The sequence below is a fragment of the Oncorhynchus kisutch genome, linkage group LG14 (genome assembly GCF_002021735.2).
Source record: "Oncorhynchus kisutch isolate 150728-3 linkage group LG14, Okis_V2, whole genome shotgun sequence".
NCBI lineage: Eukaryota > Metazoa > Chordata > Actinopteri > Salmoniformes > Salmonidae > Oncorhynchus > Oncorhynchus kisutch.
Window position 1 is genome coordinate 62,306,044 of NC_034187.2, and position 20,118 is coordinate 62,326,161.

The 20,118-nt window shown below is 41.0% G+C and overlaps 1 protein-coding gene across 1 annotated transcript in view; it reads right to left on the reverse strand.

The window, feature by feature from the left end:
* The window catches only part of LOC109903258 (potassium channel subfamily K member 9), a 34,162-nt gene extending 14,342 nt beyond the window's left edge, over positions 1 to 19,820 (reverse strand). Inside the window, exon 1 of the mRNA XM_031789250.1 lies at positions 19,538 to 19,820. Coding sequence (XP_031645110.1) covers positions 19,538 to 19,820 — 283 coding nt within the window. The remainder of the gene's footprint in view (positions 1 to 19,537) is intronic.
* Between the last annotated feature and the right edge of the window lie 298 nt (positions 19,821 to 20,118).

The window sequence follows — 20,118 nt, forward strand, 5'->3', positions numbered from 1 at the left end:
TACATTTGTCCTATTTCACACATGTGAATTGGACATTTGTTTTGTTTTTACATATCCCACTCCCCTGAGACACCCTTGGAAATCAGGGTCAGAGCCAGGAATCAGCCATTATTGATGGCAGCCCAGGAGCAATTAGGGTTAAGTGCCTTGCTCAAGGGCACATTGACAGATTTTTCACCTAGTCAGCGCAGGGATTTAAACCGGCAACCATTTGGTTACTGGCCCATACCTAACCACTAGGCTACCTGCCGCTCCAGAGATAAGGCATGGATAGGATAGCATAACTAAATGAGTCCTCCCATCACATAGATAAACCATATAGGAGGCAACACAGAGCAAAAGTAGTGACAACATCAACACATGTTGGGTAAACAACATGGACATGACACACCACATACACATTTTAGGAGAGGAATGCTTGAGAAGCAGAAGGTAGTGAGCTGAGACCTAGCTGTTAGGCATTGTTGTGGTCTGCTGCTGGCTCACCCGATGAGGTGGGGTGGTCAGAGTGGACCAGGGGAATTAACTTCATGGCTCAATAGCCTACTCGGAACCAGAAGAGGAGCAATGCTGAGGTGGGTCGGGGGCACAGAGCACGGGAGGACTGGAGGCTCAGGACTGGACCTAATGGGCTAAATGTCACAGCTCTTAATGCAGCCACACCCACGGGCCAGGCTACCCCAACCCCCAGATCAGACTGCTATGTAAAGATCTGTAATATTCCAGTTCTGAGAAAGTTCTGTGGGAACATGTTTGGTCAGTAACGATGTTGATAATGAATAGAAGGTAGAGTATTGCAGGATTCCTCTCCATCCAATCACCCCCTGCTGTCTCTGGTTTCTCTCTGGTTAAAGACAGTGATTAAACACTTGAACTCAAGTGTTGGGGAAAACAAGTGTACCTTTTGGCTTGTGATAGGTGTTATCTCCTGACACGTAAACCAACACTTTAAAGCATCTGGACCAGTACTGAGATGTATGAACAACAAGTAGGAACAACATTGAAAAAATCTTATTCCCTAACAACCCTAGCCTTGAAACCTTCATATTAAAATAACACATAAAATGCCATTAAATACATAGACTTGTTCTTATCCAAACATACTTATAAAAAATAATTCAAATAAGCAGGAATATTTCAAAACTGTTGCATAACTGGCGTTAAAGGGGTACTGATATTAATAATGCATAAAAAATAAGTCATGTTTAATATATTGATTTATGCACTTTAAATATTGCATTATGCCTTAAAACATATGTAACGTTTGATATACAGTGCCTTGCAAAAGTATTCACACCCCTTGCATTTCTTCACATTTTATTGTGTTACAAAGTGGGATTAAAATTCATTTAATTGCCATTTTTTGTCAACAATCTACACAGAATACTCTGTAATGTCAAAGTGGAAGAAAAATTCTAACATTTCTTTTAAAAGATTAATTTTAAAAAATTAAATTACTAAAATAAAGTAATTGTGTAAATATTCAGCTCCCTGACTCAATACATGTTAGAAACACTTATGGCATTGATTACAGCTGTGAGTCTTCTTAGGTAAGTCAATAAGAAGTTTGCACATGTGGATTGTGCAATATTTTCCCATTATTATTTTCAAGCTCTTGCCATAGATTTTCAAGCCGATTTAAGTCAACTGTAACTTCGTCACTCAGGAACTGTCTTCTTGGTAAGCAACTTCAGTGTAGATTTGGCCTTGTGTTGTAGGTTATTCTCCTGCTGAAAGGTGAATTCCTCTCCCAGTCACTGGTGTAAAGCAGACTGAAGGAGGTTTTCCTCTAGGATTTTGCCTGTGCTTAGTTCCATCCCATTTATTTTTATTCTGAAAAACTCAGAAGTCAAGCATACCCATAACATGATGCAGCCACCACCATGCTTGAAAATAAGGAAGCAATTACTCAGTGATGTGTTGTTGGATTCTCCCCAAACATAAGGCTTTGCATTTAGGCAAAAACGTGTATTCCTTTGCTGTGTTTTTTGTTGTTGTTGCAATATTACTTTATTGTCTTGTTGATTACAACAATCATGTTTTGGAATATTTGTATTCTGTATATTTGTGGTCTTGTCACGCCCTGACCTTAGAGAGCCTTTTTATGTATCTATTTGGTTTGGTCAGGGTGTGATTTGGGGTGGGCATTCTATGTTTTTCTTTTCTATAATTTTGTATTTCTATGTTTTGGCCGGGTATGGTTCTCAATCAGGGACAGCTGTCTATCGTTGTCTCTGATTGGGAACCATACTTAGGTAGCCCTTTTCCCTCCTTTCAGTGTGGGAAGTTAACTTTGTTTGTGGCAAGTTTTCTTTTCACTCTGTCGTTTAGGTCATTATTGTGGAGTCAATGCAATGTTGTTGACCCATCCTCTGTTGGATCTGTAGCTGTTTTAAAATCACCAATGGCCTCATGGTAACATCCCTGAGCAGTTTCCCACTGTTCCCCGGGCACGAAGACGTGGATGTCGGTTAAGGCAGCCCCCCCGCACCTCTCTGATTCAGAGGGGTTGGGTTAAATGCGGGAGACACATTTCAGTTGAATACGTTCAGTTGGACAACTGACTATGTCTCCCCCTTTCCCTTTCATTTTCCTTCATTCCAGTCCCGCAGCTCAGTTCAGAAGGACAACTGTATTTTAGATGTGTACGGGTGGTTTAATACATAATCCACAGCATAATTATTAACTTGACCATAATTTAAAAGAGACACTCAACGTCGGATGTGTTATTGTTACCCATCTACCAATCACATCCCTTCTTTATGAAACATTTGAAAAGCTCTCAGGTCTTTGTAGTTGAATCTGTGCTTGAAATTCAATTCTTGACTGAGGGACCTTACAGATGTTTTATGTATGGGGGACAGAGGAAGGGTTAGTTATAAAGAAATCATGCCAACGCCGATTACACAGTGTGAGTCAAAACAAACAATAACAAAACAAACAATAAAAATGTATAATAATGAAAATACTAACATAAATAATAATATATACAGTGCCTTGCGAAAGTATTCGGCCCCCTTGAACTTTGCGACCTTTTGCCACATTTCAGGCTTCAAACATAAAGATATAAAACTGTATTTTTTTGTGAAGAATCAACAACAAGTGGGACACAATCATGAAGTGGAACGACATTTATTGGATATTTCAAACTTTTTTCACAAATCAAAAACTAAACATTTTGGCGTACAAAATTATTCAGCCCCCTTAAGTTAATACTTTGTAGCGCCACCTTTTGCTGCGATTACAGCTGTAAGTCGCTTGGGGTATGTCTCTATCAGTTTTGCACATCGAGAGACTGACATTTTTTCCCATTCCTCCTTGCAAAACAGCTCGAGCTCAGTGAGGTTGGATGGAGAGCATTTGTGAACAGCAGTTTTCAGTTCTTTCCACAGATTCTCGATTGGATTCAGGTCTGGACTTTGACTTGGCCATTCTAACACCTGGATATGTTTATTTTTGAACCATTCCATTGTAGATTTTGCTTTATGTTTTGGATCATTGTCTTGTTGGAAGACAAATCTCCGTCCCAGTCGCAGGTCTTTTGCAGACTCCATCAGGTTTTCTTCCAAAATGGTCCTGTATTTGGCTCCATCCATCTTCCCATCAATTTTAACCATCTTCCCTGTCCCTGCTGAAGAAAAGCAGGCCCAAACCATGATGTTGCCACCACCATGTTTGACAGTGGGGATGGTGTGTTCAGGGTGATGAGCTGTGTTGCTTTTACGCCAAACATAACGTTTTGCATTGTTGCCAAAAAGTTCAATTTTGGTTTCATCTGACCAGAGCACCTTCTTCCACATGTTTGGTGTGTCTCCCAGGTGGCTTGTGGCAAACTTTAAACGACACTTTTTATGGATATCTTTAAGAAATGGCTTTCTTCTTGCCACTCTTCCATAAAGGCCAGATTTGTGCAATATACGACTGATTGTTGTCCTATGGACAGAGTCCCCACCTCAGCTGTAGATCTCTGCAGTTCATCCAGAGTGATCATGGGCCTCTTGGCTGCATCTCTGATCAGTCTTCTCCTTGTATGAGATGAAAGTTTAGAGGGACGGCCAGGTAAATGTCGTTCCACTTCATGATTGTGTCCCACTTGTTGTTGATTCTTCACAAAAAAAATACAGTTTTATATCTTTATGTTTGAAGCTTGAAATGTGTCAAAAGGTCGCAAAGTTCAAGGGGGCCGAATACTTTCGCAAGGCACTGTACATATTAACAAATGTGCAATGATAAATGTCCATTTGAATCAGCAAAAGTACTTCAAGTGATTTGAAGTGTGTTTCGAAGAACAGCTGTAAAAAAACCATCCATACTTTGTCCATTTAACTATTTTGTAGCCTAAACAATATATTTATTATAGAAAATAGAAATATAATGCAAAATAAGCTGTATAAGAGCCCAATCACCCCTATCACACCACAGTATGCAGAATGACAAGGTGTTTTGGGGCTTGTTGCAACAAAGTCACTGGTTGGATTGGATAGAACAAAGCCTAAAAGCTAACCCCTCACCAAAAAGTAATGCCATTACCTAGCCCATACACTAGCGCATACTGAAAGTATGTGATTGAAAATACATTGGAGAATATTACATGTAAAAAGTACAAGAAACTCCCCACACAGGTACTCTAGATACTTCCTGTTTTCAGAAGAAAATGTCTGCACAGGCAGTAGCCATTTTGCTACACTTTCTTCACAACCTCTATTTCGCAGACAGTGATGAAGAGAACTATATCTGCTGTAAACTCAGCACAAAGTGAAACACAGGAGGAACTCTCCTTTGGTAATAGATGTTCGATGCAAGCTGCTCTTTGAAAATGGGGATGATACTTAAATGAATAGAACATGAAAAATGAGTTTGATGAAACACGCAACACGCTGTGCAGCCCACTGTGAGTTTCAAGAGCATCCTCACCATGTGAACATTACACTGAAGGCTCTTAAGACCAGGGGACATATCCACAATGCATCTCAGACTAGAAAATGTGTGTTAAGTGCTGAGAATAGTGACATTTTACTCCTACTCTTACAAGTAAAAAATAAAAGCTATGCATGAAGCCTCTTTAGTCATAAGAGTCCCACCTAGTGGACAGATATTTAGGACACGTCATGAGCTGAGTTACCAGCAGGCATCTTGATAATAGAGAATGCAGTCAGTGGTTCTACATGCAATTGCTTTGGAGTTGTTGAAAGAATGTTTTAGAAATGTCTATATGATCAATCCATATATAATCTAGACCTCATGTGAAACGGATTACACATGAGCCCTATTCCACATGATATGCCTACATGATCATGCTTATAACCACATAGGCCAATAAATAATCACATCTTTTTCTTTGGATTATATAATTAACCTACATCATGTTATTTCAAGTTATCCCTTTGGAGGGCAACAACACCTTAAAAAATGCCTGGAGTGAAGACATCTAGGGACTATGATAACATTGATTTATGCAACATTATCAGCGAGTGATTTGATGCCAACTGTGTCAGAGCGGTTTAAAGTTGTTTAACGGGAATGGTGAGTGTGTTGATATGAATGGACAACACATTAAGAACACCGTCCTAATATTGAGTTTCACCCACCCTTTAACCCTCAAAACAGACTCAATTCGTTGGGGCATGGACTCTACTTGTGACCTGTTTCAGGAAACTAAGCGTATGTCGCAAGTCACGACTTCACAGGAGAGCCATTTGAACGTAAAAATGTGCAAAATGTGTTTTTGGTCAGAAATGCCATCTCAAAGATGTGAGTTGCACCCTTTTTTCCCCTCAGAACAGCCTAAGTTCATTGAGGCATCGACTCTACAAGGTGTGGAAAGGGTTCCACAGGGATGCTGGCCCATGTTGACTCCAATGCTTCCCACAGTTGTGTTCAAGTTGGCTGGATGTCCTTTGGGTGGTGGACCATTCTTGATACACACGGGAAACTGTTGAGAATGTAAACCCAGCAGCTTTGCAGTTCTTGACACAAACCAGTGTGCCTGTCACCTACTACCACACCCCGTTCAAAGGCACTTCAATGTTTTGTCTTGCCCCATTCACCCTCTGAATGTCACACATACACAATCTATGACTCAATTGTCTCAAACCTTAAAAATCCTTCTTTAACCTGACTCCTCCCCTTCATCTACACTGATTGAAGTGGATTTAACAAGTGACAACAATAAGGGATCATAGCTTTCACCTAGCAGGTGTTCCTAATGTTTTGTACACTCAGGTTTTAACAGGATTCCTGAGACCTTTTCTGAGATGCTTTGTGGATACGGGCCCTGGAGTCTCTGGGAACTTTCTACTCCTCAAAGTAACCAATATCGTCTAAACAAAATCTCCAAACAATTGCTGTCAAGACCACACACAAACACACACCTCACCCCACCAAAAATGTGCTGCCACAACCCCATTTGCAGAACCCCACACACACACACACACACACCACGTGCACAGACACACACACACACACACACAATACCAAACAACTATCACTGTCAAGACCACACTACCCCATTGACAGAACTCTTCACCAAACGATCTTTGTCAACAGTGGTTGGAGATGACAGCCCCTGAGGCACACACACCTTTCCATATACACACAAACACACACACCGTACACACAAAGTACACACACACATCCCAAACAATCACTGTCAACGTTATGGTCCGGCTGATGTGGCTGTAGGAAATGACAGCTAAGTAGGGAAGGAGGGACAGAGTCCAGCTGTGAAGTGCCTTTGGCTACCGAGAGCTGTCAATCCCGCTGGCAGCAGACAGAAAAGTGAGTGTCCACTGTCATCATTCTCCACACTAGATGCTACCATCACGCTGGCAGACAGATGAGACATAGAGGCCGAAATGGCACCCGGCTCCCTATATTGTACACTACTTTAAACAAGGGCCGATAGGGAATAGGGTGTATTACACAATACAATGTAGGGAATAGGGTGTATTACACAATACAATGTAGGGAATAGGGTGTATTACACAATACAATGTAGGGAATAGGGTGTATTACACAATACAATGTAGGGAATAGGGTGTATTACACAATACAATGTAGGGAATAGGGTGTATTACACAATACAATGTAGAGAATAGGGTGTATTACACAATACAATGTAGGGAATAGGGTGTATTACACAATACAATGTAGGGAATAGGGTGTATTACACAATACAATGTAGGGAATAGGGTGTATTACACAATACAATGTAGGGAATAGGGTGTATTATACAATACAATGTAGGGAATAGGGTGTATTACACAATACAATGTAGGGAATAGGGTGTATTACACAATACAATGTAGGGAATAGGGTGTATTACACAATACAATGTAGGAAATAGGGTGTATTACACAATACAATGTAGGGAATAGGGTGTATTACACAATACAATGTAGGGAATAGGGTGTATTACACAATACAATGTAGGGAATAGGGTGTATTACACAATACAATGTAGGGAATAGGGTGTATTACACAATACAATGTAGGGAATAGGGTGCCATTTCAGATGCAGCCAGAGAATCAGCTGGTGCTGTGTAGCTCCATCAGTCATACATATGGCACATCACCTCTCTCCTGCACAAATTAGCAGCATAGGGTCTATTGAGATATGGCCAAGGTAAACAAGTAATGATTTATATTTTCCCTGTGCTACAGACGGCTATATCGGTCCGCTAATACAGGACTAGTAAAGGCCCAGTGCACTACTTTTGCTGCAGCACCCTCAGCACCCCTACTTCCCGCAGCTATGCTGAGGTCCACATAGCTCTTTGAAACAAAGGTGCTATCTAGAACCTTAAAGGGTTCTTCATCTTTCCCCAGAAGAGAACCCTTGAAAGAAAATCAACACAGTCTGAGTCACTGTCATTCAACTACACTAATAGAAAAAAGGGTTCCAAAAGGGTGCTTTAGCTGTCCACATAGGTGAACCCCTTTCGGTTCCAGGTAGAACCCTTTTTTTGTTCCAGGTAGAACCCCTTTGGTTTGCAGGTAGAACCCTTTCAGTTCCATGTAGAACCATGTGTGTTCCATGTTCTACTTGGAACCAAAAAGCGTTCTCCTATGGGAACAGCAAAAGCACCCTTTTGGAACCCTTTTTTCTAAGAGTGTAGTTAATTGACAGTGAATCAGACTGTGCTGATAGTGTTGACAGTGCTTAACCCATGTCTATTGCAGCAACTGTACACAGAACAGACCTTTATAGGTCCAGTAGTTGTTGTTATGGTAGAAAGACGTGGGCAGTGTTTGTATTGGAGAATCTAACTAGTCGTGACACACAACAGCAACACAGCGCTTCAAAGAGCTTATTCCTGGCTCCCATGAAAGCTATTGTTCTGAGAGCAATAAGAATGTCAGTGCACCTGTCCTACGCTCAGGTGTACACACACACACACACACACACACGCAGATGCGCACACACACACACGCAGACGCACACACACACATGCACACACACACACACACACACACATCCACACACATCCACACACACAAGGCAATGGGAGCTTTTCATCTCACACAGCGTCATCAGAGCTTTAAAGATATTGTTGCCTTGAATAATGTCAATCTATACACACCGTTTTCACACTTAGCTGTAATCCAGTAAGACATCAACAGCTTTTTCAATTTTGATTGAGCAGTGCCATGTTTCTTGCTCTGAATTAGTGGGAAAGAAATGTAAAAGGCCTATTAGACTAATGCATTTAGTGCCTTTTGAAGATAGTGCTTTGTGACTAATGCTCTGTGTCCATGTCACGTTTCACCAGTGTACCCCATTACCAATTCAAAGGCATGATTTTATCGCAGGCCCGAAATCACTACAGAGAAAAGCTCAAAGTGTTTTCCCACCCCAGGATACATACGGGCCCTGGTGGACGTAGCGCAGTAACTAGAGAATAGGGTGTCATTTGGGATGAAGCCTGTAATAACGTGTTACATCACAGCCTCTTTAGTAACCTGCGCTTAATTCCATCACTGTACTGCATTCCCTGGACTGTACATGACAGACTCAGCAAGTCAGACCCCAGTTCTGCAAGACGTCTGGGTCTACTTTCTGCCCACCACAGAACTGTGTTAGCCTGTAAAACTAAAACGTATTCTGTGCAGCTAATGCAAGGCCTTAGGTCTCTGGTGAACTAGTCATAAGAGTGTGGTTCACCATCGGAACCACATCCATTACAAAAGCACCCTTTGCCTATGCAGTCTTTCTTCACACGCTGATGTACAGAGCCAAGAAAAGTCTTCACTTTCCGAGCAATTAGTCAGAGGAATTAGTGGAATCAACCCCCAAGCCAATGTGGACAGAGTGGAAACGTGAATTAGACCTGCAAACAGGAGCAGAATCACCACGACGACATGGCACGCAGCGTCTCCACGGCAACAACCAGGGTTCTAACTCGGCTACAGCTGTTCTCATATGCGCTCATCTCACCTCAGCTTCTAAATCTGGACGATCACAAGCTATTTATAGATTACTAGCAGTTAGCAGTGTTGGTGGCCATGGTGATGATGATGGTGATGATGATGATGATGGTGATGATGACTTTGTTTGAATATCAACTGTAGTTAAAGTTGTCAAGTTCAGAGAATAATTCTACAGTTTCTGATTTGTTTTTATTACACACAATGAGCAGAGCCAGATTCCTACAGTAAAGCCTTTGTTGTTCTCTCTCGAATGACTTCTCAACATCAATTTGGCAATATGACAGTTCTGTATCTAGAGTTGTGAGTATCAACTTACTTTTCACCTATGTTGTGCACACACACACACACACACACACACGCTGTACAAAAAAACATCACAAATCGAGTTGTTTCAACTAATTATTATTAAGTGACTGGCCTTTTTTACTAAACTTGTCGGTCAAAGTGTTACATCAATTTAAAAAAGGTTTTGGCCCAAACTTAGCTCCAACCTAAGAAAATGTGGGCAAAAATGATGTCAACATAAAATGATGTGTTTGCTCAATTTGTCTCATATGTTAATTCAACCCCAAAACATGTTGGCATGTTACCTAAAAAAGGCTATGTAACTAGTTACACACACAGTGCTTTTAACATAGTGTTTTCAACTTACATATATGATTACATTGTGCGTGTTAATTTATACAATAATTAGTATTCAACATGTTTTCACCTGGGATTTGAACTCAAAACCTCTCGGTTTATGACATCCCGACCTTCCTGCTACACCACCATGTCTCTATCAGTTCACGTGTTAACGTGTTAAAACTTCATATGACTATTCTCTCATCATTGATTTGATTGACTTATTTCAGCAATTGTAGGTGTTCTGTATAGTTGTCTAATGTTACTGGGTCATATTACTCTGTTTAATGTTACTGGGTAATATTACTCTGTTTAATGTTACTGGGTCATATTACTCTGTTTAATGTTACTGGGTCATATTACTCTGTTTAATGTTACTGGGTCATATTACTCTGTTTAATGTTACTGGGTCATATTACTCTGTTTAATGTTACTGGGTCATATTACTCTGTTTAATGTTACTGGGTCATATTACTCTGTTTAATGTTACTGGGTCATATTACTCTGTTTAATGTTACTGGGTCATATTACTCTGTTTAATGTTACTGGGTCATATTACTCTGTTTAATGTTACTGGGTCATATTACTCTGTTTAATGTTACTGGGTCATATTACTCTGTTTAATGTTACTGGGTCATATTACTCTGTGTAATGTTACTGGGTCATATTACTCTGTTTAATGTTACTGGGTCATATTACTCTGTTTAATGTTACTGGGTCATATTACTCTGTTTAATGTTACTGGGTCATATTACTCTGTTTAATGTTACTGGGTCATATTACTCTGTTTAATGTTACTGGGTCATATTACTCTGTTTAATGTTACTGGGTCATATTATTCTGTCTAATGTTACTGGGTCATATTACTCTGTTTAATGTTACTGGGTCATATTACTCTGTTTAATGTTACTGGGTCATATTACTCTGTTTAATGTTACGGGGTCATATTACTCTGTTTAATGTTACTGGGTCATATTACTCTGTTTAATGTTACTGGGTCATATTACTCTGTCTAATGTTACTGGGTCATATTACTCTGTTTAATGTTACTGGGTCATATTACTCTGTTTAATGTTACTGGGTCATAATACTCTGTTTAATGTTACTGGGTCATATTACTCTGTTTAATGTTACTGGGTCATATTACTCTGTCTAATGTTACTGGGTCATATTACTCTGTTTAATGTTACTGGGTCATATTACTCTGTTTAATGTTACTGGGTCATATTACTCTGTTTAATGTTACTGGGTCATATTACTCTGTTTAATGTTACTGGGTCATATTACTCTGTTTAATGTTACTGGGTCATATTACTCTGTCTAATGTTACTGGGTCATATTACTCTGTTTAATGTTACTGGGTCATATTACTCTGTTTAATGTTACTCCTGAATCACTTTTAAACATGAAATAGTTTTTATTGAGATTTACTTTGAAGTGCAAAGCGCAATACCATTGAAATCAGGCATTGACACAGACATGGTGGTGTGGGAGGAAGAATGGAATACTGCACTCAAGAGATTGTGAGTTCAAATCCCAGGTGAGAACGTCTGTGTGTAACTAGTTCCACAGCTTTTTTGTCGCTGGCAAAATGCCAAAAAAATAATTTCTATTTGAATAAACATATGAGACAAATTGAGCAAACACATAATTTAAGTTGATTTACCTTTTCTCAAGTTGGAGCAAAGTTTGGGCCAACTAAACAAAGAAAAGGCTGTTCACACACACACACACACACACACACACACACACACACACACACTGAGAGGTTCCCGAGGTTCATCCTGCCCTTCTGATGTCTATCCAGCCGGCACTAACACCTACAGCCAACATTATCAGCCTTGTGTACATAGCATTCAGCATTTGTGTTTAGGTTGTTTTTTTAACCCCTCACATGGCAAGCCGTTAGTGTCAAGTCAAGTGACTCATCCTACTGCTGAATGTGTTGATGGAAAAACAAATAGTTTGTTTCTTTATCTGAATTTGGAACGTGTCTCTTACAGTGCAATAACCTCTGTTTGAGGTGAATTTCCATAACTATTATGTAGATAGGCTATAGCAAGATTTATTCATTGGAGAATATTTGTAACATGTTAGTGTTATTCAAACACAACAGGCAACTAACCCCTTTTCCCCATCTGTTGAAACCAGAAAAGCATGAGCCATGGGCTGAGTATGAGCCAGGTCAGGTGGACTCATTTTGACTCAAGTCATCAATACACTCTACAGCCATACATAGCCATGGGCTGAGTATGAGCCAGGTCAGGTGGACTCATTATGACTCAAGTCATCAATACACTCTACAGCCATACATAGCCATGGGCTGAGTATGAGCCAGGTCAGGTGGACTCATTATGACTCAAGTCATCAATACACTCTACAGCCATACATAGCCATGGGCTGATCCACTGATGAAACACTTAGTACAATAATAAATGTATAGGCTGTAGATGTAATCTCACTGTACTGGCCCGGGTCCTTTACTACATTACAGACGGTAAAAAAAATAGTTTTACAAAACAAAAGGACGTTGTGTTCATACTGTTGACCTCTGTTTTCATGAGGCACAGTCCTACTCGTATCATTTACTTTCCTATGGGATGTCTCAGTCTGAACCTAAGGCAGGGGTGTCAAACAAACAGCCTGCGGGCCGGATCCAGCTCCATGAGGGGTTCCAATCAGGCCCGAGGGTGGTTAGAGTAGAAACAAAATAAACAAACTCAACATGCTTTAAAATGACTAAAACCGTTATCTATGCACAATCATTATCATGACCTAGGCCTATGTATTTGCATGCCTTGCTTGTGCGCATGTGAGTGTTTGTAGGCTATGTCACCTTCATTCTCCACGCCTCCACAAGGTGGAATGCATCCCCAGGAATATTTTCTACTTCTTCTGGATTGTAGAAAAACATAAGGTACTTTCTGAAAGGCTCATGGGGTTATGACATACTTTATAATGCATCGGTAAGTGGAGCTGCTTTCTGTAGCCTCTGTATAGCAGGCTGTGTTGAACAGGTTTCACTGGACCTTTAACGTGATGTAACGGACGGCTACATTGTCGCTTACATCCATATAAACTCTTTCTTCATGGAACGCATCTCTTACAGTGTAAGTACCATGTAAAAGCAATTGTATATCATTCGTTTCCATACCCTACCTATCTAGATACACTGTAAAAACCAAGTGTTAAGAATCTCAACACTTAACTAAACACTTTTCTGTAACACTTTTTAAACGCACATTTTGTGACGAAAACGCGTCACAGTGTTTAGATTGTAAACACCAGAGCATGTTTATTCGTTGTAACACTTTTTAAACACATGCACACCTTTATACAACACTTAACACTGTGTTGTTTTAACAGGGTGTAAAGCAGTATTTACATATTTCCCAGCATGTCTTTTGTGTGGAATGTGCGAGATGTGCGAGACCCACCCATGACTGTGTTTATTAGTGACACAGACATGATTGTTGCATTCAATAAATTATATTTCTGAAGCCTTCTTCAAGTAACTGCCTAATTGAATGTATTTCAATTAAAAATAAACCCTTTAATGACCACATATTATATATTTAATGAGGCCTTTAGTTATGGCCTAGTTATCCTCGACATTATGGTCTACAAATCCTGGCTCATGCGCCACATCAGACCTGCAAGTCACAATATGCTGGTTTGTGAAGTGATTAGAGAGAGGATATCCAACTATTTGAATATGTTATAACCTACAACTTGCACTCAGAGTGACTGCTATGGTGAAGGACTTAATAAACAAGACTACCTAAACCATCTAAACTGGAACAACCATCACAGTAACACGTACAATATGTCCAACACCTTAAAGATTTTATTAGTGAGGCCTCCCGGGTGGAGCAGTGGTTAAGGGCGCTGTACTGCAGCGCCAGCTGTGCCACCAGAGACTCTGGGTTTGCGCCCAGGCTCTGTCGTAACCGGCCGTGACCGGGAGGTCCGTGGGGCGATGTACAATTGGCCGGGTTGGGATATCCTTGTCTCATCGCGCACCATCGACTCCTGTGGCGGGCCGGGGGCAGTGCACGCTAACCAAGGTTGCCAGGTGCACAGTGTTTCCTCCGACACATTGGTGCAGCTGGCTTCCAGGTTGGATGCGCGCTGTGTTAAGAAGCAGTGCGGCTTGGTTGGGTTGTGTATCGGAGGACGCATGACTTTCAACCTTCATCTCTCCCGAGCCCGTACGGGAGTTGTAGCGATGAGACAAGATAGTAGCAATTGGATACCACGAAATTGGGGAGAAAACGGGGTCAAAAACAAACAAAAAAGATTTGTTTAGTTTAGAAAAATGTAAGTGATTTATCTTTGTATAGTATACGATCAATGAATCAATCAATGTGCATGAGGACACAGATACAGTATTGAAATAAACTATTCTAAATATCAATCTGCAACAAGGCATGCTGGGAAATATGATAATGGGGCCCCTCCCACATCTTTGAAGTCAGCACAGTCGAGTAACAACAATACCATGCGATTTAAAGATTTCTTGAATCAAATGTCCTGTTCAGTTGTGCTGAAATGTAGGTAAGGTGACAGACATTCCTAACACTGATCTGAATAAAGGGCATCTATTTATAATGACCAAATGCACTCTAAACAGGACTATGGGAAATTGTTTCAAATCTGAACACTTAGGAGATATAGGTGTTCTCCTGGTTGGAAGTTGACTGGAAAAGGTTGACTGTCATATTTCATCTCGCATTGTAAATGCCTAGTGTTTAAATGTAAACACTGACGTTGAGGTTATAAATGTGTCACATGTTTCATGTGTCCATATCATTAAGGAATTATCATGGTCCACACATGATTCAAAAAAGTTATATAGCTGCACCATTGAGAGCATCACGACTGACTGCATCACCTCCTGGTATGGCAAATGCTCGGCTACAGAGGGTAGTGCGTACGGCCCAGTACATCACTTGGGCCGGGCTCCCTGACACACAGGACCCACATGTTCTACAACTCCAGCCACCCAACTCTCTGCTACCACACAGCAAGCGGTACCGATGTACCAAGTCTGGAAACAACAGGAGCCTGAACAGCTTCTACCCCCAAGCCATAAGATTGCTAAACAGGTAGTTAAATAGTTAACCAATAGCTACCCGGAATATCTACACTGACCCTTTTTGCACTCTTTTGACTCATCACATCCGCTGCTGTTACTGTTTATTATCTATCCTGTTGCATAGTCACTTTATCCCTACCTATATGTACATATCTACCTCAATCACCTTGCACCCCTGCACATGGACTCGGTACTGGTACCCCGTCGATATAGCCAAATGATGGTTACTCATTGTGTATGTATTCCTTGTGTTAATATTGATCTATTTTTCTATTATTTCTATTTCTTTTTCCGTCTCCATTGCTGGGAAGGGCTCGTAATTAAACATTTCAATGTTAATCTACACCTGTTGTTTACAATGTATATGAAAAATACAATTTGATATGATGGTTATACAGTGTAGGCTATAGCAAGATTGGAATAATATCTGATTCATGGGAGAATGTATGTTTAAACATGTCTGCATTATTCAAACATAACAGGCACCTAACCCCTTCACCATCTGTTGAAACCAGGAAAGCACATATGAGCCGGGGCAGGTAAACTCATTATAACTCAAGCAGAGACAATCTACAGCCAAACATAAACCATGTTAACCAGGTGATAATGCCAGGAGCTGTTCTTTCAGGGCTACAGCACTTATAGCTCATGGGAAAGCACAGTCTCAATATGTCACTGCTGAAAACAGTGGTATTAAATCCACTACTGTAGGCTGTAATTCAATTGTGATTTTGAATATGTATCCTAAATTATATAAGCTGACAAACAAACAACGGAAATATGGCCAAACTCTAAAGGGATCGTTTCACATTCAAATGGACAAATAAACCAATAGACCTGAACAGTCCATTATACATGTAGCTACAACTCTAAAAGCACATTCAAATGCATGTGCTTTTAGTGTTGTCAGCTGGTGTAACATACACAATACAATGGAAGCATACTATGGTCATGTTCACTCTCCAGTAGTCATTTAAGTGTTGCTAGGCACATCTGAAGACATGCCTAGTGCATTATGTTATGTGCCTGTGTTGAATAATATCATGTGTAGATGGTGTCCATAATGTAGAAGGTGTCCCCCCCACCTCTCTGCCTCAGAGGTGATGGGTTAAATGCCCCTTTCCCTAATGTAGGTCTAAAGCCCACCCACTCTGGTCATTGATACAGTTTAATCAGACGTTGCTTGGGGGAAATTAATATTGGTTGTTATCCCCAAAACAGAAACGTTTCAGGAATTGGAAAACAATGTATATATTTCCCCATTAACGAAAATACAATTATGAAACTTCAGATGCTATTTTGAAAAGATGTTCTTGGTCCTAGAGTCATGAAATGTTCCAAGTACATTGAGGGGAGTTACTCCTTTCAATAAATGTTTTTAGAAAATGTATTTGCGAGGTTTACATCAGACAGCAACGTATTTCAAAAACAAATAATAAAGCATTCACTCTTAGCTTTCGAGTAATGTAGGCCTAAAAAGGGTTCATGTCTTCGTGTTATTAAACTTGTTACGGGTCCCTATGTTACCCAGGTCTGATCGACAGGTTAAATATGTCTATTCTAACATAAATGTCTCTGTACGTCCATGAAGTCATGTAGGCCTACCAGTGTACTAAATGTGAACCTTTAGTACAGAAAAATTGCGTGCAACGCTGTGTGCCTACTCTATGTGTAGAAACAACGCTGTGTGCCTCCTCTCTGTGTAGAAACAATGCTGTGTGCCTCCTCTCTGTGTAGAAACAACGCTGTGTGCCTCCTCTCTGTGTAGAAACAATGCTGTGTGCCTCCTCTCTATGTAGAAACAATGCTGTGTGCCTCCTCTCTGTGTAGAAACAATGCTGTGTGCCTCCTCTCTGTGTAGAAACAATGCTGTGTGCCTCCTCTCTGTGTAGAAACAATGCTCTCTAATCTACTGCCTGTATTTTTCTGGTCCTTCACAAAGACCATTATGATTTTGTCTTGTTTTATAGAAATGCTGATTCACCTTAAAAACGATTGTTTGCTTAAAGATATTTCCATATTACGGCGGAGATCAAATCCAGCTAGACCTTTCACTGTAATGTTGGCAATACCACTTCAATCAAGAAACTAGCATGTTCATTGAGGCCCTAAGCTAAATAAAGGCCATGCAAATGCCAACATTAAAGGCACCAGGCTACTCTGAATATGTGCTAAAGTTGTAGGCCTATAGCCTACAGTACGCCTGTTGACTCCGTTGGTATTTTCTACACGAATATCCTATAGCATATATACTGTACATCTGTTTTTGTATGTTTTCTTCTATCAAAGTGGATATACCTCAGGATACGATTCGTTGGAGGACAAGGATCTGATCGTTTGGCCGAGAAAGGGTTATGGGCGTTTTATTCGGCCTGCTTGGAATAATATGTATGGCCAGCTGGTGTATGGCCAGCTGCAGATCATCCCTCATGATGTGGTTGTTGGCAGCGCAGCTCACAGGAGCTAGAGGAGCTGTCCTTTCAGCACCACGTGCAGCGCAGCTGACAGGAGCTAGAGGAGCTGTCCTTTCAGCACCAGGTGCAGCGCAGCTCACAGGAGCTAGAGGAGCTGTCCTTTCAGCACCATGTGCAGCTCAGCTCACAGGAGCTAGAGGAGCTGTCCTTTCAGCATCAGGTGCAGCGCAGCTCACAGGAGCTAGACGAGCTGACCTTTCAGCACCAAGTGCAGCACAGCTCATGTTCAAGCTGCAGCAACAGCTGATGGAACGAACTTCAGTTAAGGTTACATGCACACAATCATAGGAAGATGGTTTTTTTTTTTGGGGGGGGGGGGGACGACGACGACTAGTATAGGCCCAGCGCACTACTTTTGTGAAATAACTGTTTTATTATTTTTTAAGTAAGATAATTTGTATTCATTTTATTATTATTATTTTTTTCAAGGAGTGCTGCAGCACCCTCAGCACCGCTACTTCCCCGTCAATGCACACAATAATGCCATTATTATTGCCTGTCAGGTTAATATAATAGTTTGTTTAAAATGTTTACATGCTTTGCAAAAATAACGATTTCCCCAATAATCCTGTTTACATGGACACATCTGAAAGCAGGCTACTGATGAGACATTTGATAATTGCAGAACATCGCCAAACAATATAAACGTTCTACCACAGTGACCATGTTATTTTTGCAAAGACTATTTGATTCTGAGTTCAGACATATGTTTGTATGTGAAAACTACTTATAAGATGAATACTTTTCCGAACTCACTTAACTCACTTAATGGTGCTTGCACATGCGCAGATCAAATTGACCGCTGAGACGTCAATTAACCTGTTTACATATCATGATAATTCGAAAGATTGCTCAGAAAACCAGGTGTTTTAATCGGTGTATGCTTACTTCGATTATGACCTTACACTGATTAAGATAAGCAGAGTAAGGTGTTTACACAAAGCACATGCCTATAATGCAATATTCGGCCTTCTGCCATAATCAGTTTAATGTCAAGTGTTTAGTGTGAATGTAAACATATTGATGACTCCACAGTTTTTTAGATAGTGTTGACATGTTATCAATCACAGCATTTTGTAACCTACCACTTGCATGGTCTGCCATTAAATCATGGATTAAAACATGTTGTCTACAGGGGTAACCAATGCAGATGAAGCAACAGTCGTGCAGTTGAAATCATTGTACATGTAGGCTTATCATTATTTGGTTTCCAAAAATGTGGTCAAGCCTATCTCAGTGGCGTGGTAGGCCACTCCTACTTTGATGGTGCATTGTGGTACTCGGGGGAATGGTTGCATACATAGTAGCCTAGAGGACTGCTTTTCGTGTAGGCTATTGATCGCTTCTCATTAAATTGATGATCTTCTGAAATCTATAATGGAAATTGTCAGTTCATCTAGATAGACAGACACATTATGTTGTTGCTACTGATTGTAGTGATGCCTTTTTTTCCCTGATCTATAAAGTTGATGTGCAGAAACATTGTACACAGGTGGCATTTTACTGTTATTGCGTCATCATTTGGTTTCGCCTGTTAACATACCGGAGTTATTTAGCGAAAACCACATTTTACCTACTTTTCTAAAACAATTGATGTTGCATAAGGGACAGGTTTTAAGGGTTAATACCGGGTAGTGGGTATAGACTACCTGTTGCTGGACTAAGTTTAGTGAGACACATCTCTGCATAATGCTGTGTTGACTTTAATTCGTTGTGCTATATAGTGTTGTAAGTGATATAGTAACTATTTAAATTGTAGCCTACTAACCACCTAACATCCACGGCCCATGACTGTGATTAGGCTGTAGTCTACACTTTAAATCTCCGCATGAATGACATTATATTGACACAGTGGTTGTGCGTAATGCTGGTACGCAATTAAATCTCCATGGACTGTAGACTGCAGACTCACCTATGGTGGTGATGACTGTGATGGCAAAGTAAAAAGATCCCGCAAATTTCCACTGAACTCCGGCCCTGTGGGGCTCGGCCTCCATAATGATGGTCTCCAGTTTGCGGTAGTCGTCCTCGCTAATGTTGTATTTCCCTTGGAGACGCTTCTCCTCTGCCTCCAGCTGTTCTTTCTCCCGCATCTCGAAGTCTGACTCCAGGGCATCGAACACTGCGGCCCCGACCAGCAGGTACGTGAACGTGCAGATGATCAGGGACAAGGTCCGCACGTTCTGCCGCTTCATGACCACCAGGAACCGGCGAGTGAGGGGCTCATGTCCCCTCCGATCCCCCGGGAAGGCTGCGCAGCAATCGGGAAAGCGTTGGCAGCGGCTGAAAGAGGAGGGACAGACTGGCGCGTGTTGGTGACTGTGGGTGCGGTGGACAGAAGAGCAGTAGTGGAGACTGCTATGTGTGTGATCCCTGTAACAGGTCCCAAAATCCTGCTCCGGGTTCGCAGAGAGACACAGGAGACTGCTCGATCGCCGGGACCACGAGCCCTGCAGCCTAGACACTCTGCGCAAAACCTGCCCAAACCAAGTC